Source organism: Prunus avium, chromosome 2 (genome assembly GCF_965620075.1).
Source record: "Prunus avium chromosome 2, drPruAviu1.hap1.1, whole genome shotgun sequence".
Lineage (NCBI taxonomy): Eukaryota > Viridiplantae > Streptophyta > Magnoliopsida > Rosales > Rosaceae > Prunus > Prunus avium.
In genome coordinates this window covers 8,892,991-8,919,484 of record NC_142285.1, presented here as the reverse complement: position 1 = coordinate 8,919,484, position 26,494 = coordinate 8,892,991, and the positions used below count along the sequence as shown (strand labels likewise).

At 43.1% G+C, this 26,494-nt stretch overlaps 1 protein-coding gene across 1 annotated transcript; it reads right to left on the bottom strand.

Annotated features, from left to right (window-relative positions):
- Positions 1–6,061: 6,061 nt before the first annotated feature.
- On the bottom strand, positions 6,062–7,462 carry LOC148296416 (uncharacterized). Its single transcript, XM_088248517.1, has one exon. It carries the CDS (start codon positions 7,460–7,462, stop codon positions 6,062–6,064), a length of 1,401 nt encoding a protein of 466 aa, XP_088104643.1.
- Positions 7,463–26,494: the final 19,032 nt, after the last annotated feature.

Here is a 26,494-nt window from a genome sequence, read left to right as displayed (position 1 = left end):
AACGGGCAATGGTTAAAAAAGTTAATTCCTTCTTTATGGGAAGCAACATGCATCGATCTTAGTAATGACCAAGGGGGTAACGCATGATGCAAAATCTTGTTGGCTAAGAGGTTGTAACTAATTACCCGCATTAAGGGTGAACATGTATGGACAAAAGTTTGTTGAAATTTTATATAGCCCACTTGCAGTCTCATACTTAATTAATCATCCATCATCAAAAGCATTCGAAGGGCAAATAAAAGAGTAGAAAATTAACAGAGACGTCCGAAACAAGTTTAAATAAAGTTTACACCAGCAGATCTAACAGGGTCTTGATCTTGTCCGAAAAATGCAGCACGTCCACGCGCAGCCGATCCACACGGATTTTCTTCAGCTTTTCATTCCACAATTCCAGCCCAACATCCATGTCCGCCTTATCCAGATCTTCTTTAGCCGAGGACAGGATAGTGAGCATTTGGTCCGCCGCATCCTGAAGCTCTCTCTTCTGCACTTGCATTCTTGCCAGTCGAGCCTCTGAAGTTTTCAAACGCCAACACACTTGCTTCAGCAGTGCGTCCTGTTCATTCAGCTCCTGGTGTTGCGCCTCCATCACCTTCTTTGCTTGGGCTAGCTCTGACTCCAAGCCAGGAAGAACATCGGATGTTTGCAGCAATGGATCATCGTGTTTGAATTTACCAGCGAGGGCTTCCAAATCAGTCTTGGCAGTTTCGCAGAAGGTTGCGAAATCAAGGCAGGCACGACAAATAGAGTCTAAAGCGCTAAGAACTTTGGCACCTTGCTCGTCCGCCACTTTATCTTCCAAAGGCAGCGCCAGCCACTTCCCTAGCAAAATCTTCGCTCTTGCATTAAAAATGAAGGTGCTGTCAGAACTCCTAGTACCTGAGTCTCCTGGTGCCTTCACATGCGCAGAACCAAAGGTAGGTTCAGTGGTAGATGTGGCAGCCGGCACCTTGGGTGAATCTTCTTGGGCTCGGGGGGCATCATTATGAGGGGCATTCCCTCCTTGGTCATTCTTCTCGGCCAGAGTTTCTGCTGTAGGGCTTTTTGCCATAGGAGTAGCTTCTTCGGACACCTCCTTCTCAAGACCAATAGTCTCAGTTGGAATGGAAGAAGTTGAAGTTACCTGCAACAAACCCACATGTCAGAAGATACTTACCAAGAATCATTATGAAGAGGCGTTTACTCGGACCATACCTCGGTCCGATTGTCCACCTCACTTGTGCCTCTACTTTGGGCTTCCTCCACTTGTGGGACCGGCCCAGCAACCTAAGGAACCATGTATCAGTGTTGTTTCTATTTTTTGTTATTAAAAAAAAAAAAAACGATCATCACTTACCTCAGCAGCAGAGACAACTTCAGCAACTCTTCCCTCGGACCCATCACTGGGAAAAACAGTGCTTGATGGCGGAACAATCAGAGGAGAAGAAGAAACAGGAACCTGCAAAACGAATCAGAAGAATAAGTAAACCCAGAAAGAAAATAGAGGCAAATCAAGGAAATTTAGAGGCCCACCGGAGCAGCTCCAGGAGCCTCAACAGAAGAAACTTTGGCCCGCTTGCTTGAGGCCACTTTGGGCTGAACCTTTTCTTTCACACCACTCCCAGCTTCTTCTGGTTGAGACCGCTTTCTGGCAGTAACGTGAACACCTGTTCTAACCAATAATCGGACCAGAAGTTAGAAGCAGGACTAAAGTGGTCTATCCAAGAGAAGGCGAAATTTTTTTTTACCTTGGGGATAAGAAGAGGGAGGATCACCACCAACTTGCGAAGCAGGGGGAATGGGAGCTCTTTCCTTCTGTTTTCGCTGAACGAAAATAGGAGTCCTCAATCCACCAGCAGTCCCCCGCCCCAAAATCGTCAATTGGCTGGGCGTGCAGAAGGACTGATAGTTGACCGAAACTGCATTGGAAGACAAAGATAATTATGGGCACGCCAAGAAAAAAAAAGGGAAAGGAGTAAGTCTCTTACCAGTCAGGGATAGCTGGTTGTCTTCCGCAATCTGTTCAAGCAAAATCCGCTTGGCCTCGCCCTTGAGATCCCTCCGAAAAGGACAGTTCTTGAAAGCCCTCGGATATGCCTCGTGCAGGGGACCATACCTACTTAAACAATGATCCCACCAGACTTGGAAGGATTGAGTACAGCAGCAATCAGGATCATAGGGCCTTAACTCCAGAATTCGGGCCGATTCTCTAATCTTGGCCCGAACGCCCAAGAGATCATCCTTACTTAGTTTGGGGAACCTGTAGGACGAACCCTTATTAATCAAGGAATAGTGCAATTCAGGAATCACTTGGGGGCATCCAAATTGTCTGCTGAAAAATTGAGGACTGTAGGCCTCTACCCCATACTGGTAGTTTCTGGAGTCCATCCTCCCACCACAAGGCAAGTCTCGCGTCTGCAGGCATGAGAAAATGTCCATGTTCTCAGAGGCCAAGGGGGCTTTGCCACCTCGAGGACCCTGGCAAATCGATCGATTTTCAAACTAAGGCGAACCCCTTTTCAGATTCATTAGCCACTGGAAAACATGCCTAGTCTTCCGACATAAAAAGAAGGTAAAACACTCTTCAGTGGTCTTACCGGAAGCAGTACTCAGCAGTAATTCCCTCAAGGGAATGGTGTTAGAAGCAACCCGCAGCTTTCGGGCCCGCAGTTCAGGAAAAGTCCACTGAAGCCAGACCTGAACCATCCATAAGGGTCCCTTCACGTTAAGATTGATGGGTTCCACTGTCGCCTCCCTCAAGGCTCTGTAAACAGAGGCCAGAATCAAGGGACCAGTGGCAATGTCCCTATAAGAAGACAAGCCTGCAGCCAAATGGAGCCACTCCATGGTGATACAATTGGAAGCACTAGGGAAGATGAACCTGTTCAACCAGTATAACAGGAACATCACATGCTCCCCATCTGGATAGTCAATTTCCTGATCCATAAAAGTCCCCATGAAAGCCCCATAGGCCCGATTAGAACCAATCAAACTGATAAGAACCTCGAGGTTCTTCTTTCTCTCCTTCTCCTGAGAAGAGCCATCCTCAAAGTCCCCCGACCAATCAGCACTCCGCCCATGCGGTCGAAATCCAAAAATCACGGCAAGATCAAGGATGGAAATCGACATAGGCCCGACCCCAAAATTGAAGGTGTTGGAAGCACTGTTCCAAAAGACCAGGGCCGAACCTAGGAGAGGAGAATCGGCCTGTGGTTGAATGACGCAGCAAGTGATGGCTTGATAAATACCGTTATCAAGCCAGCGATCCCTGTATCGAGGCTCCATTCTCTTCACCCAGTCTGCCCAACGTAGTTCAACACTTGACACATCGATTTTTGGGAAGAACCGGGGAAGCATTTTGTTCCAATTTGACCAGTCGACACTCCCTTTGCGACAGACCGGCAACGGAGCACGAACAAGATGCACCTCGTAGTTCCAAAGCTGATCAAATTTCTGGTCAACGTACCGAGGGCCTAATATGCAGTGGGCATTTGCAAAGCTGATGGCATCTTTGCACAAAAAGAACTGGGCATGGCCAGCAGCAAACCTTTCGACCCAGCCGTCAAAAACGGCGGCAAAAGTGTTTACTCCCGTCTCGGAAAGAAACGGCGGTCCGGCGGAAGCGGTACCGGAAGAGGAGGCATCAGGAACAGAGGTCGACGATTTCTTAGGCGCCATTTTTCAGAAAACACTGGAAATGAATAGGAATTCAAAAGTTCGAAGGGAAGAAAGAAGTTGAAAATTTTCGCTCTAAGGAAAATACGGACTCTTTTAACACGATTTCGAAAAGACAGGAAATGGAAAGACGGAAGAAGGGGGAAGGCTCGTGTCAGATATTTAAAACCCGACACGACCTTTCAATTCAGCCGCCTGACAAGTTTCCATCAGTGTGACACGTGTTCAGAAAAGGGCATGATGGGTTCAAGGCGCGACACTCAACGAAGCAGCGCTTGAGGACACGACGCGTAACGGACAAAAAGCCCACTTTATGAGAATAGGCCCAAAAAAACAACTTTGGAAGGGCTTTTTATTCCTTAAAAATGAATATTGGTACCAGGTTTGTACACATTGGGATTAAATGACCACTCTCCTGAAATTCGATTTGCCTAAAATCGCAGTTATTGAGCCAATTAATGGTTGGATGAAAATAACTGTCAAAGACAAATTAAAGGAGAAAGAGTACCATGCCATGGCATGGTCTAAAACATAATAATGTCTACAGGCCAAAATAAAATTAAAATAACTGGAATTTAAGCGATAAATTCTAAAATTGTGGAAATTAAGTCCGACAGATTGTCCATCTCCAAGTCAAGGGCCCGCCGGGTAGAGTTTAATTTCTTGCTGGCCAATCTGGCCCGAAAGGTGCGAGAAGTCAAATCTTGAACAGCAGGTTCACTGGCCGCAATTCGGGCCCGAATGTCCGCCATCTTGGCTTCCAGCTCAGCCCTCAATTTGAGATCGGCAGAAATTTCATCCTTCAAAGCGACCTCCTCCTACTCCAACACCTCAAGCCTGTCCAGAACCTCCTCCGCCGCTTCAACAGCTTCTACAAATCCTTCTCTGCGATCACAATGATCTTCCAGAATCTCTTCAGGATCTACCGCAGAAGGAAGGGTACTTTTGATAACGCAGATATGCTTCAATGTTCTGCTCAGCCATCGGTCCAGGTGATTGCACGCAGGGGCAATGTGTGGCTTCACTTCAGCAATCTGGCAGAGAAGAGGCTGAATCTTCGAAAGGGTATCATGATCCTCCACAGGATCGAAAGTTGGAGCCCTAATCGTGTTCCACAAAACCTTAAGCCCTTCCACTGCGTTAGCAAGCACCACATTCGGCTTGCTCAAGGTCATCAGGACTTTCCTGCCCTTTGCACTTGTAAGGTTGGTAGCACATCTGGACTGGGGCCCGAAAGCCCCAGATGCTCCAAGATTTGAAAAAATAGGGCGGTTCATGTGGGTCATAGCTGAATTTGGTGCGGGCAGAGGCTCATAGGGAGGAAGGTCAACTCATTCCTCGAGCTTGATAGTCCTCACTTTCAAATGAATTTTTTGGGGGCGCCCATCGTCTGTAAAAGGCCCCGTAACCTTCTCTTTGCCTGGGCGCTGCAATCGCAAACAACAATCTCAGATAGGTATTGAAGGAAACCGAAGAAAATTCGAGCAAGGTCGAAAAGTCGAACCTGAGGAACTGGCATGGAATCCAGTTCTGGTTCATCTCCTTCGCTGGAAAAGGAATCCATTCTCGCCCTCTTTTCACTAACACCTGGGACCAGAAATAAGTAATTTTGTTTAAAAACCCGCTTATCAAGGGTAAGAATGACTTTAAAAAGGAGAGAAATTCGAACCTCCTTCAGGATTGACGTTCTCAGAGCCCGGCGAGGGTGGAGCCCTTCGCTTTCTCTGAAGGGGCAAGTCACCTCCCTCCTCTTCGTCTTCTTCTTCTTCTTCCTCTACCAGAGGGGCCTTTCCCTTATCTACGCTTGATGGACCGGGACCAGAGGGGTCAGAAGAAGAGGGGGGGGGGGGGGGAGGGCAAAGGATTCCTCCACTCTTGCACCTGAAGCAGCATCGCCAGAAGGGGTGACGTCAGCCCGAGTTGCGGCCAGGAAAAACGACCCATATCAGGAAAAGGTATCGGAAAAGAGATGAAGGGAGCCTGTGAGTAAGATTAATCAGGGACTTACCAGTGGTTTCTGGAACAAGAGGTTCGCCTTGAATCGTCTCTGTCAATCACGAAAAACAATCCAGATTGTTAGAAATTGACAAATCAAGACTAAAAAAGAAAGCCAAAGTCTCAGACACCCACCTATTACTGCTATACCTTGGAGATGCTGCAGCCTCCTCCTCATGGACTTTTCTTCGTCATCCGTCATCTCTCGGGCAAAAGGGCAACCTTGAAAAGCGGAGACGTGGAAGAGCTTGGCAGGTTCAGGAAGCCAGGAAAATAATCTCCCCTCCCAAAATTCGTGGAAGTTTGAAGTGCAGAGTGAGGAAGGAGTATACGGGGGCACTCTGGCCCTGACAGTTCGGCTCCTCCAAGACCGTATTAATTTTACCACTTCAGGTCTCAGAGCCAAATTGCGCTAGGAGCTGCCCTTGTTAGCAGAGCTGTACCTCAATTCGGGGATAGGCTGGACAAACCCAAATTGCCGGCTGACAAATTGAGGGTTATAAGCTTCAACTCCATAGCGGCACCTTTTGTCATTCATGACCCCTCCGAAGGAAAGGTCCCTACTAACCAAGCAAGAGAGGCTCATGTCAGCATGGAGCTGAGACCGGAAATTGGTCAATTCCCTCCACTGACTAGGAGCTTGGTGAAGGCCGCCGTCTGTGAACCAAGGAAGGTCGCAGCCAAGGGAACGAAACCAAATTTCGCTGGGGCGCCTTTTGCACTCCCGAAAAAAGACAAAGCACTCCTCACTGCTGACCAATCTTTTCGGAGCGATGGCTAGAGCGATGGCAGGGACTTCGTCTTCAAGATACACCAAATCTTCGGTCCCAAGCTCTGGGAAGTACCACTCCAGCCATACTTGGACCACCCAGATAGGCCCACACACAGCAAGGTCAAGAGGATTGACCGTTATCTGGTAAAGGCAGTGGTAAAGCGACGCCAGCATAAAAGGGCCAGTAGCCAGACCCGACTCGTTATGAAGGGCTTCGGCCAGATGCATGTACTCGGGGCTGACACTACCATCCACATTGGGGAAGACGAATCGGTTGAGCCAGAACAGCAGAAACATCATGTGCTCCTGTTCACGGTCAGCCATGCCTTGGAAAGTCATCATAAAACCAGAATAGGTTTTCAGGCGAAGAACCTCGGCTTTGCTCGCCTTCATTGGAACTTTGACCCGCCGATTCTCCAGTTCATAGTCGCCCATCGCATTAATATTTCCGCCCCAAGGCTTGAAGCCAAAGAGGGCCGCCATGTCCAGAACAGTGGGGGTCATAGGACCTGGCCCGAAGGCAAATGTGTTTGAAGTGCTGTCCCAGAAATAGAGAGCGGCCCCCAACAGCGAAGGGTTCAGATTAATCCTGTTTTTTAACAGCAGAATGGCGTAGAAAATCCCATTTTGCTTCCAAACGTCTGAAAATAAGGGCTTCATCTCGTCTACCCAATTTGACCAAGAAAAGTAGACTTCAGACACAGGAACGTCAGGGTTGGAGCCCAACCGCTCCAGATTGGCTTCCCATGAGCTCCAATCGATGTCCTCCAAGCCATACGCGAATGGAGTGCGAACCAACCGAGTATCTAGCGAAAGAAGAGCTTCGGGTTTTGCTTGAAGATAGTAAGGACCCAGAAACGGCGTCTGGAATGGGCCTCTCAAGGTTATCGGAAAAGGGGAATAGACCGGCGACAGGACGTCCGTCTGTTCCTGAGCAAGGGTTGAAAGGAACTCATCAGCGTGTTCCGTTGCGGCCTGCTCGGAGAGCCACTCAGGAACTCCGGTGGAGACTTTCGCAGCCTTTGATTTCTTAGGAGCCATGGCAAAAAAAAATTCTTTTTCTGGTTTAGGTTTCTTTGAAGGAAGGGGAAAGGACGATGAGCGCGAAAGCAAGTGGAGAGAAGATGTGCGTATTGAGCAAACAACTTCAAAAATAAGAAGCTGAGAGGTTTTTGACAGGCCGAATTAATTGCCAGACGTGATAGGACAGTTGCTGTCACGAACCTGGCGCGTTACTTTCAAAAATTCTCTTTTCGTGCGATTGGACATCGTAGGAAGCTGGGGGTCAGTTTTAATAGACTTGACCCAAGCCCATTAAAACCGGGGGGCAATGTTTGTACCCAATTTTGGTCAATAGACCAAAACTGGTTACATCCCCAAAAAGGAACATGGCAAGGGCCCAAGCCCAACAATTGTTTATGGGTTATATTTTTCTTTAAAGAAAAGAAAAAAGATCAAAATCCAAAGCCCAAAAGCAGAAGGCCCAAAACGATTGGACCACTGACAGAATAAAAAATCGAGAACCGTTCCAAACCCACGCGAGATTAGAGAAGGAACATCAGCATTAAATGACGATTTGACTTTTCTCTCTTCCAATAAGAAAAACCAGCCGCCGAAGGAAGCCACCAAGCCAGGTAAGAAGCCAACTTGCACATCAAATCGCCAAGGACGAAGACGCTTCAGACCAAGGAACCAATTCAAGGAACCAGCGGTTCTCGTCAGAAAGATCAATCTCCCTCTCTACGGACCAGTTCAGAACGTCAAATCAGCAAGCTGACTTTGGACAACAGGCAAATATCCTTACCCAGTCATCATCATTTGAGACCTCCTCTGCCTCTATAAATAGAGAGCTTCCAGCACAGAAGAAGGGGACTCTCTCTCCAAAACTAGACGCAACGTCTTGTAAAACACTCAAAAAAGCACTCAAGGCATTCCAGTTATCCCGTTCAGATTTCAGATAGCCGGACGATCTCTGTGTTCGTCTTTTTATTTCTCTGCCATTTCCGTGGTATGATTAACTTCTGAAAATGTTCAGTTTGATGTCTGTATAATTTAGTCGGCTATGAACCTTGGACCACCATGATAATGTATTTTCATAATTTGAAAGTAATAAGCACGGATCTCTACTGTTTCTGTCATTAATTTAAAAAGTTAAGCGAATGAGAATGATGGAACCCATATCTAAAGAGCTATGTTATGTTTATGTTTGCTTCTATTTCTATATATGCAAAACTTAAGCTATTCCCCCGCTTTCATTTTATTTAAATTATAAATATCACTAAAGGTTTTTAGTCCGAATCGGGCCACATAAGGCTTGAGGGACGCAAACCAGCTGGGCCCGAAAGTCATATAGTTGGGCCCGAAATTGTGGTTAAATTATATATATATATATATACATTCGAACTCAAACTTAGGTCTATAAACCCACACGAGGCGTTTACTGACCAAGAACTTTGTCTTTTTCCCTTGCTTGGATAGGTGTTGCTCGCACCAGCCATAGCCGACATATACACGAAAGAAAGAATTGTGAAGTCCTCTTAACTGGGGCATAGAAAAGAACCAAACCAGGCCAGTACCCCACCTGGTGCACAATGACTTGAATAGAAGTTCAGGAAGAAGGCGCGGACTCCACAAATTATCAACCACGCTCGCTCATACCAGGTCTGTTGGACTGGTCATAATCCAACAGTGGCACGCCTATAAAGCAGAACCCATGAATCAGAAGAATTTCAGAAGTTAGGCCCAAGGCAGGGCTGGACTGGATTTCTTGTCAACCTGATTCAACTTTCAATTTTGTTGAATAGTGAAATAACATCTGCGTGGGCCAAGAAGGAAACAATCGGGGCATTGGTGTAGGTCTAACAGCTCCTGTATTCTTTCGATCACGCCCACTACGACATTGGGCGAAAAGAATACTTGACAGGAGAAGAGAACCAATACCCAGTCACTCGAATTTGCCACAAACTCATGCTTAATGTCTGAAAATTCGAAGGTAAATCAAGGATTACAAAAACATTAATATCAAGAATTAAAGGTAATGAACATACAATAAAGCAATATTGATGATAGAGTGGCCCGTTGAAGTGCAACAGGTTAAACTGTTGAAAATACCAATGCCTATTTTTTACCAATCGGGGAAGGGGAAGGGACTTCAAACTTGGGAGGACCCTTACTATAGGAAAAAATAAATAGCACTAGACTAAAAGTTGGTATACTAAAACATAATTGAAGCACATATAGCATAGAAAAAATATTAGAAACACAAAACAAAAAAGAAAGGTGGACTAATGATCTTCAAAATCCGAACACTTTCCCCTCAAATTATTTAGTAAAGAATAAAACATGCTACGAATTTCGAACAAAACTGATGTGCTGATCAAGAATTTCTCCGTAAATGATTGCTAAAACTACACTTAATTTCCACTACAACTTAGGCAACACATGCTTAGAAAGTGGTCGGCATCATATTCTTGCATATGAAGATATATGTGGCATCTAAGAATGTGTCACCACTGCTAAAATATGAAACCTAAGAGCAACTCCAGCAGCAAGGGCAAGGGGAGGGCTAGGGGGAGGCAAGCCCAAAAACTCGTTTCCAGCAACAAAACCCAGCCCAGGCAAGCTGTGGGACCCAACGTTAAAAAAAATTTGACGTGCCCCGCTACAGTCCCCCAACGGCTCTCTTCCACGTGGCGCAAGCTGGGCTCTCCGATTCGATTTTTTCCAACAATCCAACGGCTCCGATTTTTTGTGCAATAAAAAATTGAAAAAAAATCGAAATTTTTTTAAAAGAATACAAAAAAAATACTGAATTTTTTTTTCTATAAATACCAACAAATACTCTTCACTTTTAACACCAAATCCTCATACATTTTCTTCTCCTTCTACTCAATATTAAGTTTTTTCCCTTTCAAGTTGTATTTTTCTCTAGGAAATATTATGGGTTCTTCTAATGAAACCGGAGGGGCATGGAGCACGATGGAAGATGTTTTGTTGTGTGAGTGTTGGGTCTAAATTAGTCATTGTCCCATAACGGGTAATGAGATGAAATTCTGTCATATGTGGAAAAAAATTCATCAGGAATTTTGTGAAAGGGCAATGGGTTCGACCCGTACAGAAATGGCATTATCTAGTAGGTGAAAAATTCTTAATAAAGAGTTGGCGAAATGGAGAGATGCCTTGGCAAAAGCGATGAACAACCATAGAAGTGGGGAAAACCTTAGCAATGAGGTAAATTATTTGTAATTTTCGTTTTATTAATTTCTATGTCATTAATATTTATTTAAATGTTTCTTGCAATTTACATATTTTATTGATATTTCTTGTATTTCCAATATTTATTTAAATGTTTCTTGCAATATTTATATTTTGTTAATATTTATTGCATTTCCATTATTTTATTTTTTAAACATGTTGCATTGACAATATTTTTTAAAGTTTCTTGCATTTCCATTATTTTTTTTTATAGATTATGCAAGCACAAATGTAGTTTGGTGCTACTGGGCAAGGCAAAAAAAGCTTCACTCATACCCAATGTTGGGAGGCAGTGAAGAATTGTAAGAGATTCCAAATTATTCTAACGGGTCCAGAGGTGGTGTTGAACGAAACGCCACTCCATGAGACACCGGCATCGGATTCACCTATGGATTCCCCGATGAGTCAAGACTCACCTATCGAAAGGGAGCCTAGGCCTATTGGGAGGAAAGCGGCGAAGGCGAAGAGAGGGAGTAATTCTACCAAGAATGCATCTAAATTTTTGGAGGACATTTCAAAGCACCAAGCCATGAGGATTGAAATGGATATGAAACAACAAGAGCATGATATGGCAATTCAACTAGAATATGCAAAAGAAAGGGAGTACATACGCAAAGAAAAGGAGTATGTACGCCAAGAAAACATTGAAAAATAGGATCGGGAAACCATGGCCATGAATACAAGCCATATGTCTCTTGAATCAAAACAATTTTGGAAGCTAGAACGAAGGGATGTTATGAGACGAAAGCTTTTTCGTGACGATGGACCTAGCAACACGGATTGGTTAAATGATCAAAACCATTAAGTTAGTTTGCTTGCCTTTCATTTCATTGTATTTTTTTTTTGTTTAATAAATTAGTGGTAATTCATGTATTTTGTTTTCTTAGTTGTATTGATTTTCTTTTAGTGAATAAAGAAAATATTCAACAAAATTCTTTTTTATTCATAACATTCCATACATAAAAATCAAACCACAACCAAAGCATACAAAATAAAAAAACCACAACCAAAGCATTAAAAAAACAAAAATCTTACCCAAAATAAAAAAACCACAACCATACATATGAATAGTATTGGCACGTACGAACCCAAAAATCTTACCCGAAAATATTATCCAAAATAATTGTTTAAGTAAAAAAAGTTGTGAAAAAAACAAAAAAATGAATAGTAGTTGCCATGGCAAGGGTTTGACTGCTGGAAACACACATATGGGAAAAAGGCAAGGGCAGCCACTATTCACGTGAATAGTGTCAGCCCTAGCCCCCCCTTGCCATGGCAAGGGTTTGACTGCTGGAAATGCTCTAATATGAGAATATTTTTTTTGTGGGAATTTTCTGTGTATTTTTCTCCTTGTAGGAGGTTATATTTATAATACAACGAAACTTTAATGGGTAAGTAATAATAAATTCCCATTTCTATTTACAGTAGGAAATAAGTAATTAAAGTAATTCAATTACAATTATAATAGGAATTCTTGGTGTGAAAGGAAAGTAAGTCAATGGTCCACAAGTCACGCCAACACTCCCCCTCACGTTGGTGAATAGATGTCGCCAATGCCCAACTGATCCAGTGAATTGAGGAATGCTTTACTGAAAATCGCATTTGTCAAAATATCTACCAATTGATCCTCCGACTTTACGAAAGGAAAATAAATCACTTTAGGTTCGAGCTTCTGTTTGATATAGTGTCGATCTACCTCAACATTTGGTGCAATCATGTTGAACTGGATTCTGTGCAATAGCTATTGCAGCCTTTTTGTCACAAAAGAGATTCATTACAGATGTAGGTCTATACCCAAGTTCAGTAAGCAACCTCTTTAACCAAATGAGTTTGTAAATTCCTTTGGTCATATCTTTGAACTCAGCTTATGCACTGGATATGACAACCACCTTCTGTTTCTTGCTCCTCCATGTAACCAAATTACCTCCCACGAATGTGAAGTAACCGGATGTGGATTTCCTATATGTTATACTTCCTGCCCAATCTGAATCTGTGTAACCATCAATATTCAGATGACCATGTTTTGAGAACATAAGTCCTTTTTCGGGTGCAGACTTCAAATATCTAAGTATCCGAATAACTGCATTCATGTGGTCTTCACTCGGAGAATGCATAAATTGACTGACGAAGCTCACCGCATAAGCAATGTCAGGCCGAGTATAGGACAAGTAGATCAATCTTCCCACTAACCTTTGATATCTTTCTTTGTTGGTTGGAACTTGATCCGGGTGTTCTCCAAGATAATGATTCTGAACAATAGGAGTGTCTACAGGTTTGCAATCTAGCATTCCTATGTCTGTCAACAAGTCCAAGACATATTTTCTTTGAGAGAGAAATATGCCTTTTTGTGATCGGGCCACCTCAATCCCCAAGAAATATTTGAGTTCACCTAGATTCTTCATCTCAAATTCAGTAGCCAAATAGTCTTGCAGCTGAGATATTTCATGTTTATCATTCCCAGTAATAATCATGTCGTCAACATAGATTATTAAAGCTGTTACCTTCCCTTTCTGATGTTTCAAGGATAGAGTATAATCTAAGTTACTCTGTCAGAAACCATTGTTCTTCATTGCCATGGTGAACCACCCAAACCATGCACGCGGTGACTGTTTCAGTCCATACAACGCCTTTCATAATTTGCATACTGTTCCAGTCTAAGTAGTATTATATCCAGTGGTAATGTCCATATACACCTCTTCCGTGAGTTCTCCATGTAGGAAAGCATTCTTTACATAAAACTGGTGTAGTAGCCAATCCGTAATTTTCTTCATAATCTACACCATAAGTCTGTGTGTACCTTTTCGCCACAAGTCTTGCTTTGTATCGCTCGATAGATCCATCAACGTTGTGTTTTATGGTAAATACTCATCTACATCCGATAGTCTTTTTTCCTTGTTGTAAAGTTTCTAGTGTCCAAGTCTAATTCTTCTCAAGAGCTTTCATCTCTTCATTTACAGCTTCAACCCACTTAGGATCTTTCAATGCTTCAGCAACCTTGGTTGGGATATGTGTTGCGTCTATTCAGCTGCACCAAAATGGATTCAGCTACATCCTCAACTTGTGATACTCACAAGTGAACGAGTCGTTCGGTAGTATAACATATGTAAGTGCGAGGTCGATTCCACAGGGATTGGTGATTGAATAATCCAATTCAGTTTTCCTACACAAAACAGAAGAACAAGAAAGAAAATAAATAAAACAAGAAAGAAAGAAAAGAAAATAACTCAAGTAGATAAGTTCCCAAGTTCAATTAGATTAAAGGATTGATTCTAGCTAAAGTATGATTAAGCCATGGTGTTTGGTCCTAACCTTGTGTTCCTAATTCCCTAATTTGATCATTTGTTGTCTAACCTAAAATTAAGCATTAGGAACCCATTAAGCATAGAAGAACAATTTAAACAACCAAGTATGTATCTAATCCCTGTTGTCGAATGTCCATACATACTCTTCCTATTCATAGTTCAATTCGAATTAAAGCATGGTGTCTACTCTTAATTCAAACCAAGATAGCTAACATGCAAGCCTAAATGGTGATCAATCATTCAAACTAGCATATTAACTTATAAGCATAATGAATAAGAACAAAAACCATAACTGAAACTTGGAAACTAATTAAACTTGAATACTTAAGAAAGAATGTACATTACAAATAAAATTAAAGTAGAACTTGAAAACTTGAAGGAAAATTTAGTAAAATCATTTTGTTACAACAATTGACAACTTGAAAAGAAACTAAGAGAATTTGAGGGAGAAAAGGGAAGAGAGCTCTAGATAAGTGTTTGAGAGCTCCCCCCCTTGGGGTGTGTTTTGAATCTTGAAGACTTCTTTATTTATAGGGCTAAGAGGGGGGAACATCATGATGAATTCCCACACCATCCTTCATCTTTTGCTGCTGCACCTCAAGCTTTCTTCACATGGTTTCAAAGGTGATCAATTGTGGCTGCCCTTTTGCTGCCAACCCATGTGGTCTTCTTTTGGTTGCTGAACAAAAATGAGTTTTCTGAACCAGGCTTGGTGTAGGAAGGCCAGAGGTTTCAAGACGTATCCAATGGGGCTCAAATTTGGATATGTTATACTAGACACCCATTGGAAAAACTTCTATGAAGAAAGTATTCCCATCGGAGAAGTACAAGTGTGCGTTTTGGGCCTTGCAAGTTGGCTGCCGAACAGAGACTGGAATTGATTTCATTTCATTTCTTTCCTTTCTTTTTGCTTCACATGCATGCACATGCTTTTGCCAAAGCCTTTTGCCTTCTCTCTCTAACTCAAAACCTGATCTCCAGCTCCAAAGTGATCTGCCAATTCAATTCCCACGTTCAAAGGCTGATGCAAAATGCCTCTCATTATTCCTCATTCTTCTCTCTCTCCTTTCCACCATGGCACTTTAACCTTTGTCTCTTCCTTGTCCCCTTTGCCATGATGTATCTTTGTCTTCAAAATATTCTCTTTGTCTCAGAAAACCCCACTTAACTAAAGTAATTTATTGTTACCAAATGACATGGTAACAAGTAGAAATAAGATGCCATCAAGTGGAGGTGAAAGCTGGCCCAAGACAGATTTCAGAGCTGTGGTAACATGCTGGATCCGATGGAAAGGCTATACTTGTCCAATGGAGCTCAAATTTGGATATGTTGGACTCAACATCCATTGGAACAAGTTTCATGAAGATCTTCACCTCATCCGAGCACCAGAGCATGCTACGCCAAGGCCACGAAGTTGACCTATGAAAATGAACAAAAAAAGAATTTATAACCAATAAAGCACTTTTATTTCATTTTCATTCTAACCAAGGTAAAATCTATGAAAACACAAAAAGAAAGTAAAAAGCAACAAAATGTCAAGAACTAACTCAAAATGTTAGGTGAATAACATGATAAATCATGTGTAAAAATGAACCGAACAATATGAATAGTAGACAACTAATGCACATAGGCCTTGAGTGGTTCAGACAGCTTCTCAATGGATACATGATTCGCAATTGGATACTTTACGTCTTGCAAATATCAGGTGAATAACGGTTTGGTGGCTTCCCACGATTTTTCTTGAAAGGTAATTGGTATCCAATATATTTATCCTTTAAATTCACAAGTGTAGTAGGAGTAGTTACCTCAAGGATATTCTCAGGATATTGGTCCGTTGGTACTATTGAGTTAGAAGAGGGGTCTTCATCTCATTGTTCTGTATTGTCTGTAGGTGTGGGACTCGGATTAGAAACATCTTCGCAGGGGTCAAATAGGTCAGGCAATTGATAACTGTGAATGGGGGATTAATCGCTTTTCAGCAGAGAGCAATCTCGTGCTCCAGACTTGGGATGATCGATCGTGGGGTTTGGACAATCGATCGTTTCTGTACATAGGTGAATTTTTTCATTTTCCAATTTGCTCCAATTCTGCTCTTCACTTCATACCTCCCGTTGAAGCTTAGAATTGGATGATGGGTCATGAAATAACATCTCAGATTCCAAAACTGTCACATCCAAAGTGACATAGGTATGTCTGGTATGAGGGTGATAACAGCGGTAGCCTTTCTGATGAATGACATAACCCTAAAAAACACAACAAAGTGCATAGGGATCAAGTTTGCTACGTTGATTTTTGTGGAGATGAACGAAGGCCTCACAACCAAAGATTCGGGGTGTGAGTACCAAAACAAAAGGCATGGGCCCGTGTTGCGCAAGCATTTGTAAGGGAGTTTTAAAGGTCAAGACACTAGAAGACAAGCGATTGATCACGTGGATTGCAGTAACAATAGCATCATCCTAATGATGGCGAGGAACATGAGCGCCAATCAGAAGTGCTAGGGGCGGTTTTAAGAAGATGTCGATTCTTTCGTTCAGCAACACCATTTTGTTGTGGTGTCTGAAGACAAGTTGTCTCATATATAATTCCATGTTGTTGGAAGTAAGCTGTTGCGTCGATTCAGCTGCACCAAAATGGATTCAGCTGCATCCTCAACTTGTGATACTCGCAAGTGCACGAGCCGTTCAGTAGTATAGCATATGTAAGTGCGAGATCGATTCCACAGGGATTGGTGATTGAATAATCCAATTCAATTTTTCTACACAAAACAGAAGAACAAGAAAGAAAATAAATAAAATAAGAAAGAAAGAAAAGAAAATAACTCAAGCAGATAAGTTCCCAAGTTCAATTAGATTAACGGATTGATTCTAGCTAAAGTATGATTAAGCCATGGTGTATGGTCCTAACCTTGTATTCCTAATTCCCTAATTTGATCATCTGTTGTCTAACCTAAACTAAGCATTAGGAATCCATTAAGCATAGAAGAACATTTTAAACAACCAAGTATGTATCTAATCCCTGTTGTCGAATGTCCATACATACTCTTCCTATTCATAGTTCAATTCGAATTAAAGCATGATTTCTACTCTTAATTCAAACCAAGATAGCTAACATGCAAGCCTAAATGGTGATCAATCATTCAAACTAGCATATTAACTTATAAGCATAATGAATAAGAACAAAAATCATAATTGAAACTTGGAAACTAATTAAACTTGAAAACTTAAGAAAAGAATTTACATTACAAAGAAAAATAAATTACAACTAAGAAGCAAAAGGAAAGCTAGAATTGAGAACTAGAAAGCAAAACTAAGAGAATTTGAGGGAGAGAAAGGAGGGGAGCTCTAGAGAAGTGTTTGAGAGCTCCCCCCCTTGGGGGTGTGTTTTGAAGCTTGAAAACCTCACTATTTATAGGGCTAAGAGGGAGGAACATCATGATGAATTCCAACACCACCATTCCTCATTTAATACAATCCATAACTCCCACTTCATCTTGTCTATGTTAGTGTGGTTGGAATCAATCCCATCCCATACTTCTTTTGCTGCACCTCAAGCTTTCTTCACATGGGTGTTCAAAGGTGTTCAATTGTGGCTGCCTTTTGCTGCCAACCCATGTGGGTTTTCTTTTGGTTGCTGGAAAAAAACGATTCTTCTGAACCAGGCTTGGTGTAGGAAGGCCTGAGGTTTCAATATGTATCCAATGGGGCTCAAATTTTGATATGTCATAATAGACACCCATTGGAACAACGGGTATGAAGAATGTATTCCCATCTGAGCAGTACAAGTGTACGTTTTGGGCCTTGGAAGTTGACTGCCGAAAATAGACTGGATGACAATGCATTGCAGTTAGCTTGTGGGCTTGTTTTGGGCTTGATCTTCCCTCCTACAAAATCTGGAAAAATCTGGATCTTCAAACCCTTTGAATTTTCTTTCCAAGCATATGCAGCCCAACTCAAGAAAAAATCGGAAAGACCTTCAAATGTCATTTTTGGCCTAGTAACGCAAATGCTGCCGAATTTGACCTTAAGTTGCCAAAACTTGTATAACTTTCTCTAGAAGACTCGGAATCATGAACCGTAAAATTCTCCAAAAACTAGACTTCCGCATCTTTTCAATGATGTATGGCTCATCATCTGGTTCTTCTTGAGCAAGTACAGTCCAATTCGTGAAGTTGACTGATCTGCAGACACCGATGAGCTAACTTGTCTCCAAAATGCATTTAATGAGTCTCAAGCTTATTACACTGAAACAAACACAAAATTTATTAAAAGCACAAGTTTAACTCAAAAACATAATCAAATCATAAGTTAGAAGGGTACAAAATGATATATAAATATGCACCGATCAAAAGCCTGAAAGTCATGATTGACAAATTCTCCACCATTGTCTGAGCGAATAATCTGTATTTAAGCAATGAATTGAGTTTTCATCTGTTTGTGGAAGAACTGAAAATGTGAAAACACTTCGTTTTTATTCTTCAGAAAATAAAGCCATGTCATCCGTGTGCAATCATCTATGAATGTGACAAACCACCCAAAGCCAGAAGGAGCAGTGATAGGTGAAGGTCCCCAGACATCAGAGTGAATTAACGTAAACAGAGTAGTACACTTGTTCGTACTCAACAGATAGGGCACACAGTGACTCTTGGCCAAAATACAAGTGTCACAGATGAAGTCAGAGTCCTTGTGGTATAAGATGCTTCATATAACTAAAAGACGGATGTCCCAATCGACGGTGCCACAACCAGATTTGCTTTTGTTTGCTATTAGAGGGATGCGTCACACTGTTTGCCATGTCGAGACTGAAGTCATCTACATAATATAGCCCCCCTCTCTTAGTACCACGACCAAGAATCTCCTTAGTGTGAATATCCTAAAGCAAACAAAAACTCGGAATGAGTACACAACAATTGGTCAGTAAGCTAACTAACATACATCAATTTATTGGATAAAGATGGAACAAGTAAAGTATTAGACAGTGAGAGAGAGATGAGAGTGCAATAGTGCCAGCCCCTGTCACATGATAAGTAACTCCATTGGCATTAGCAATACAAATTCATCGGGGTTGTGTAGTATTCAGAAAATCATCAGGATCAAATATCATATGATCAGTTGCACTGGAATCAATTATCCAACTCGTGGAATCACTCTTATCCGAAGTATGAAATCCATAACCAGTACCATTACTGGTCGTATCGCTCTGTGTTCGATCTTTCAGAGTAGCCCACCATTTAGGGTAGCCATGCAATTTAAAACAATATGTGCAATCTCGTCCATGTGTTGGGGTCGGTAGTCGGGAAGTCATAATCTGTGCAACGGAAGATGCATAGTGTGGGAACCTAATTAATTCAACCTAGGTCAAATAATTCCTTCCATTTGGGGATTATTTGACCTAATCAGGAATTATTCAATTTAATTGGGGGTTACTCGATTAAATAGAATGATTCCTAATTAGGTTGAGGATTGATTTAAATTCCTACGAATATTCTCAATTAATGGAGGAGTTACCTAATCAAATTAGGTATTGATCTGATTGCTATCCTGATTAGGGATTTGATTTAAATCAATAAATCAAATCCCTAATTAAGTAAAATCTCGCCAAATTGGGGAGGAATAATTCCCTTCCATCTACGGAATTATTCCTCTGAAACCCTAGCTCCCGAGACTCCTATAAATACCTAGCTACACACAAGGGTTGAGGTACGTCTAAACTCCTACTGAAACTCTGCAGAAATTATCTCTCAGAAACCCTAGCCACCTCCTTTCTCTCCCTCTTTTACATAAGGCTCCGGCCGCTCGGTTTACCCCATAAAAACATATAACTCCGTACCCTATTTTAGCTATCGTTTCTCTTCAGATCGATTGAACTGACTTAGGCATCGGAGGGCCTTTGGCCAACACCCCCCGGGTGTGGTCCTCTTATTGTTATTCGTTTTGCAGGGAGAAAGAGAGGCGGAGAAGACGAAGGAATCTTTAGGCGAATATTCCCGTGGGAGGAAATTGGCTCCCACAAATTGGTGCTTTCATTGAGAGCACGAGTTATACTCAACGCGTGCTCAAGTAATCCGTTCCTCCTATTTTCCAATCCACCGAAGCCTTCCAAACAACCATGGTTGGAAGCAAGATGACGAGAGGCAAAGCCGCCGCCATGGCTCAATCCGCGACGGCCCAAAGCCACTCTACCCATGATCCCGCGATCGACATGGTGGCGCCACCACCTCTCACCACCGCGCCGGTCACCGCAGCCACCCAAGGCGCCTTGGCCGGATTTAGCCATCCTCATGGCACCACCGCCGAGCATGGTGGAACCTCCCACCGCCGACTTAGGCCCTATCTTGGAGCAACTCCATCCATTCCCTCCATTGCCTCCGCGCTCGACGCACGCTCCCGCGTACACCTCCAATGAAACCCTAGCCCGTATGCAGTTGGGCTCCACACACTTCTCTCCTCCCGATCCACGAAGTCAAGCAGACCTCAATTTGAGAGTTGACCAGCTAGCTCTGAGAATGGACGACCAAAGCAATTTGATGAGGCAGCTTCTCAACCAAATCAATCTAGCTCAAAACCTTGGCCTTGGACCACTGGGCGAAGAGAGAAGGATGGACGACTGCGCCAACAGGCAGATCGACGGGCGCCGAGCAGGTCAAGCAAGCATGAGCAGACAAGGAGAGGGACAACAACGTGATCAGCTCGCCAACATGTCACAAGCATCCGCAAGCCACACCCAGAGCGACGTGCGAGGAAGGCAGGGCCCATGACTCCACGTCCGCGACCGCCTAGGCCCGCAGAGGAGTGCTCCTCGAGGGCTAGGCTCCCAGAGAGATCAGCCTGACGACCATCGCAATGAGGATCGTGAAGAAAGGCGCTCTGCTGTTCACTCGTCGAGGAACATTCTTCAAAGGCTAGGCTCCCAAGGAGGTCAACCTGACAACCTTCACGGTGAGAACCGCGAGGAAAGGCGCTCCGCTGCTCACTCTCGAAGGACCGATTCTCGTCGACAAGCTGCGGAAAATCACTCGCAAGCGCAGTCCACCAACACGCCGCCTAGGCAACACAGCCAAGAAGCTCGAACCTTGCGGATCAATGAGGAGGTCAATCAGCGTTGTCCAAATCGCGAGGGTCGCCGACGTGTCCAACCAGCAATGCGTGCAGAGGACATCAAGAAACTTGTGAGTGACCAACTACGAGACTTGAAAACCGGCGGGAACTTCGAAGATGCCCTGCGCAAGGAGATGGACCAAGCTAACTCCACGCCTTTCACTGTCGAAATTGAGCAGGCGGCTCCCTCGAAGGGATTCTCGACGCCTTCGTTTACACCTTTCAAGGGAGACTCCGATCCCGAGAGCCACCTAAAACACTTCAAAAGTGTCATGATCCTCCACAAAGCCGACGACGCGTTAATGTGCAAGGTGTTTGTGATGACCCTGCGGGGAGCAGCTCAGGACTGGTTCCACACCCTACCATCTGGGTCGATCAGCAGCTTCAAGGAGTTGGCATACATCTTCGCGAAAGAATACACGTCTTACCGGACAATAAAGAAGAACCCCGACCACCTGTTCAACCTACGCAAGAAGTTTGACGAATCCCTTCGAGATTACATCAAGAGATTCAAAGCAGAAAAGGCCAACATCGTAGGATGTGACGACCGGATCGCGTCCTCTGCTTTTAAGAAAGGCCTTCCAGCTGAACACGACTTATACCGCGAGCTGACTATCGCTCCCAGCCAGACTCTGGCAGAGGTCTTTGCAACCGCGGAACGTTATGCGCTCTGGGATGACGATCGAATCGCCGCAAAGAAGTCTACTAAGCAGGAAGATCAACCAACCAAGAGGGCAGGCCAAAAGAACGATGGGTTCAGCAACAGAAACAAGGACAAGCGCAGGTCACACCCAAAAGAGGACGCGACGGCAGGAGAGAATTACACCAAATTCTCCATCCCCATACACCAAATCTTAGCCCAAGTGAAGGACAAACCTTGGGTAAGAAGGCCGCCACCCTTGAAGGGAGATCCGGACAAAAGGGATACCAGAAAATACTGCGCCTTCCATGGGGCACACGGGCACACCACAAACAACTGCTTTGCTTGGAAAACGCACCTTGAAGAACTCGTGAGAGAAGGACACTGCACGGAATTCATTGCGAAGCAGGCCATCCAGCGGATTGAGGATCGCGACATCGCCAAGGAGCCACCTCAGAAAGTCATAAGGATTAACACGATCCTAGCCGACTCCGAAGAGTCTGGGCTGACAAGCAAAGAGAAGAAGAGGAAGATCAAGCAGGCCACGGTGGTCTCCCAAGTCTCGACCGACCTTCCACCGGTGGAAGACGACCCAGTGATCGGCTTCCAGAAGAAAGATTTGATCGGCCTCGACATGCCACACAATGACGCCCTTGTCGTCAGCATTCAAATCGCTCAGGCCATGGTCGACCGAATCCATGTGGACGAAGGCAGCGCAGCCAATATCCTGCAGTTGACTGTCATCCAACAGATGGGCTTGGAAGCAAAGATCAACAAATCAGCCAGGTCGCTGACTGGCTTCAATGGCGCAACGACGGTTACCGTGGGCACCATAGATCTCGACGTCTACTCCCCACCTGTAATCAGCTCACAAACATTCATGATCATTGACGAAGTCTCACCCTACAATGGCATCCTGGGCAGACCATGGATTGGTAAGATCAACGCCATCACCTCCGCTACTCATCAGAAAATCCGCTACCCAATTCCTGGGGGCGGTGTCGGCCAGATCAACAGCGACCAGGCAATGGCGAGGAAATGCTCAGCTCAAGGGCTGAAGAAAAGCAAGCCAACACAGTTCCTCCCTGTGAATCAAGCAGACCTGGAGGGAGCAGAACAGCCAGACCCCGTTCCTAGCAACCGAGCAAGCCAAAAGGGGAAGGGGATAGCTATCCCCTTATAGCAATCAAAGCATCAGGACCAAGTCGAGGAAATCCGTCCGGAGGTCTCCCCTGAAGAAGGATGGAAACCCGAAGAGGATGTCGAGCTAATACCCTTGGATCCTGACCAGCCAGACAGAAAAGCGCGGATCGGCTCGCGCCTAAGCCCAGATGAGAAGGCGGAGCTGACCACCTTCCTCCAGAACAACAAGGACATGTTTGCATGGTCGCCATCAGACATGCCAGGCATCGACCCAAACATCATCTGCCATCGCCTCCACGTCAACCCTGCCAGCAAGCCAGTGGCACAGAAGAGACGCAACTTCGCCCCAGAGCGGGTCGCAATCATTGAAGCCGAGATCGACAAACTTCTAGCAGCCGGCTTCATTGAAGAGGTCTCCTACTCGGAGTGTGTTGCGTAGATACGGCTGCACCAAAATGGATTCAGCTGCATCCTCAACTTGTGATACTCGGAAGTGCACGAACCGTTGGTAGTTTAGCGTATGTAAGTGCGAGGTCGATTCCACAGGGATTGGTGATTGAATGATCCAATTCAGTTTTCCTACACAAAACAGAAACAAAAACAAAGAACATGAAAGAAGGAAGAAAATAAGAAAGTAACTCAAGCAAATAAGTTCCCAAGTTCAATTTAGATTAATGGATTGATTCTAGCTAAAGTATGATTAAGCCATGGTGTGTGGTCATAACCTTGTGTTCCTAATTCCCTAATTTGATCATTTGTTGTCTAACCTAAAATTAAGCATTAGGAACCCATTAAGCATAGAAGAACATTTTAAACAACCAAGCATGTATCTAATCCCTGTTGTCGAATGTCCATACATACTCTTCCTATTCACAGTTCAATTCGAATTAAAGCATGGTGTATACTCTTAATTCAAACCAAGATAGCTAACATGCAAGCCTAAATGGTGATCAATCATTCAAACTAGCATATTAACTTATAAGCATAATGAATAAGAACAAAAACCATAATTGAAACTTGGAAACTAATTAAACTTGAATACTTAAGAAAGAATGTACATTACAAGAAAAATAAATTAGAACTAAGAAAACATTAAAGAAAGCTAGAATTGAGAACTAGAAAGCAAACTAAGAGAATTTGAGGGAGAGAAGGGAAGGGAGCTCTAGAGAAGTGTTTGAGAGCTCCCCCCCTTGGGGTGTGTTTACAAGCTTGGGAAACCTCACTATATATAGGCCTAAGGAAGCTGAAAATCTGAATTAAGTATGGCTAATGCATACAACACTTGTTTTATAAAATCTGAAATGGTTGATGCACTTCACTAATGCATACAACACTTGCATTATAAAATCTGAAATGGTTGATGCACTTCACTAATAAATCCCACCAGCAGCCCTAGCTCATCTTCATGTCACCATGACCAAGCTTCCAACCAGAAATAATAGCTCATCCTGAGGTCAGCATGACCAGCAACTTCAAGGGCTTACGAATTGGGCTTCCCTTAAGCAAATTAAGACTTTAAGCACTCAAACTTGAAGTTCAGAATGTCTTCTTTCCAGCCATATATCATTTGGGCCAATCCAAGGTCGGAGGAGGAAGTTAAGGCCAAAACAAATTGCTAACTCATTTTGCGCGCTGATAAAATCCATCCTGAGCATGGCTCTGTGTTTGCTAGGTAACAGACTCCATATTTATCCAATGTGACTGAATTTTGGATATGTTATAGTATACACCCATTGGAACAACTTTCATGAAGAATGTGGCCTCATCCGAGCTGTGTAGGTGGCTGAAACAAATATTGCAATGTGACCTACGGAACTGGACTGGCAGGGGGCTGTAGCCAAAATGAGTTTGTCTTTAAGCACTTCTTCCCTTCATCCAAATTAGGCCTTAACATGCTTGAATTGCATGAATTATGCTCTCTTGCTCTATTTGCCTACAAAACACACAAAGGAAGGCAAATAACTTAGAAATCTAAGAAACTAAGCAAAAGAAGTAAGTAAATAGGGCATGTATATGTATGAAATTATGAGCTTAACACACCCCCAAACTTAGATTTTGCTAGTCCTCGAGCAAAACAAAAGAAAAAAGAAAAAGAAAAAGAAAAAGAAAAAGAAAAACAAAAAAATAAAAACAAAACAAGAAGTTAACTAGACCACTTTCGTAGGTAACTCGATTGCATTGAGCGTATGCAACAAGCCTTTAAACCTCTAGGCATCCCTAGTAGGAGGAGTTGTGTCTCCTGAGGGTTTAACAGATACGATACCCACAAATGTTTTTCTAACTCTACAAAACAAAATGGTTAGAAAACTTATTAGATTTGTTAGTCCTTAAGCAAAACCAAAAACAAAAACCAAAACAAAAATAATTACAAAAACAAAACAAAAGTAAGACTCAAAACAATCTTCCCGAACATTTTATGAAGAGAAATGACTCATGCACATAACTCAAAAGTTTTAACAATAAAAGCTCAGTTTTAGACAATATTTACAAGGTGGCAAAGTTCAAAACACAACATGCTCAAAGTGTGGTAGTGTGATAGCCAAATGCAACAAATTCCCCAATATTAGTTTTCACACAATTTCAAAAATCATACAAAGCACAAATTCAACTTCAAATCTCACCAAAATTTTCCTCTCACAAATGAATCACTCAGAAGAGGGCTACAATGCAACACTCAGTTATAAACATGAGATTAGAGTTAAACCATAAGGGACTTAACTCGCAATAGAAAGATGAAGAACTTGCATTAATATGATCTCAAGAAGGATGCCAAACACTTAAAAGTAGAAAAATAAATGCAATTCAACCACATGACATTTAAGATCAATTTAGGTCTTTAGCATAGGTTGTAATGGGGCCAAGGGTGTAAGGTGAGTAAGAAATGAAGGGTATGGATAAAACAAAGTCCAAGAAACTCAAAATATAAGAGCATAAAACAATTGTTTACAAGACTTCGAATCATCACGATTAGATTTTTTCTTTTACACGATCAAAACTCCTTATACCTTCATTTACAATTATTCATACTCCTTTCCTTGAATTGAACAAACACCAATTTATTTAGAAGGCCCAAAAATGAAACCCAAAAATGAAATTTCATTCAACCACCACTTATGTAGTCAGCCGGTCCGGGGGCAGGGGGAGCTACACCCTAGACACCATGGAAGGGAAGGAAATTCCACGACAGTGGAATGCTTACCATCTCCGAAAGTATTATCCATGACATTTCCTCCTCAGTCCCAAGCAGATGACTGAGCCATGCACACCTATGAAGAAGAGAAGCAACTGCTAGAAGCTTCTGGTTTTTGTATCCAGTTATTTCCATTCTCGAATAAAGCACTGTAACCTTATAAACATCAATATAAGTTCAGTTTCTCATTCTAGAATGTCTTATCTGCGTACTCATTCCAGAACATCTCCATATAAGTTACCCATAAGCAGCGTCCTTCGGGAGACGCAGGGCGACGACCAAAGCGTCCTTCGGGAGACGCAACCCATAAGAAGCGTCCTAAGGGAGACGCAGGGTGCGCCAGGAATTTCCTAAGGGAGGTATCCAGGTTCCTATCCGTTTCCTAAGGGAGGCAGGATAGTCACACAGTTGCCCATAAGCAGCGTCCTTCGGGAGACGCAGGGCGACGAC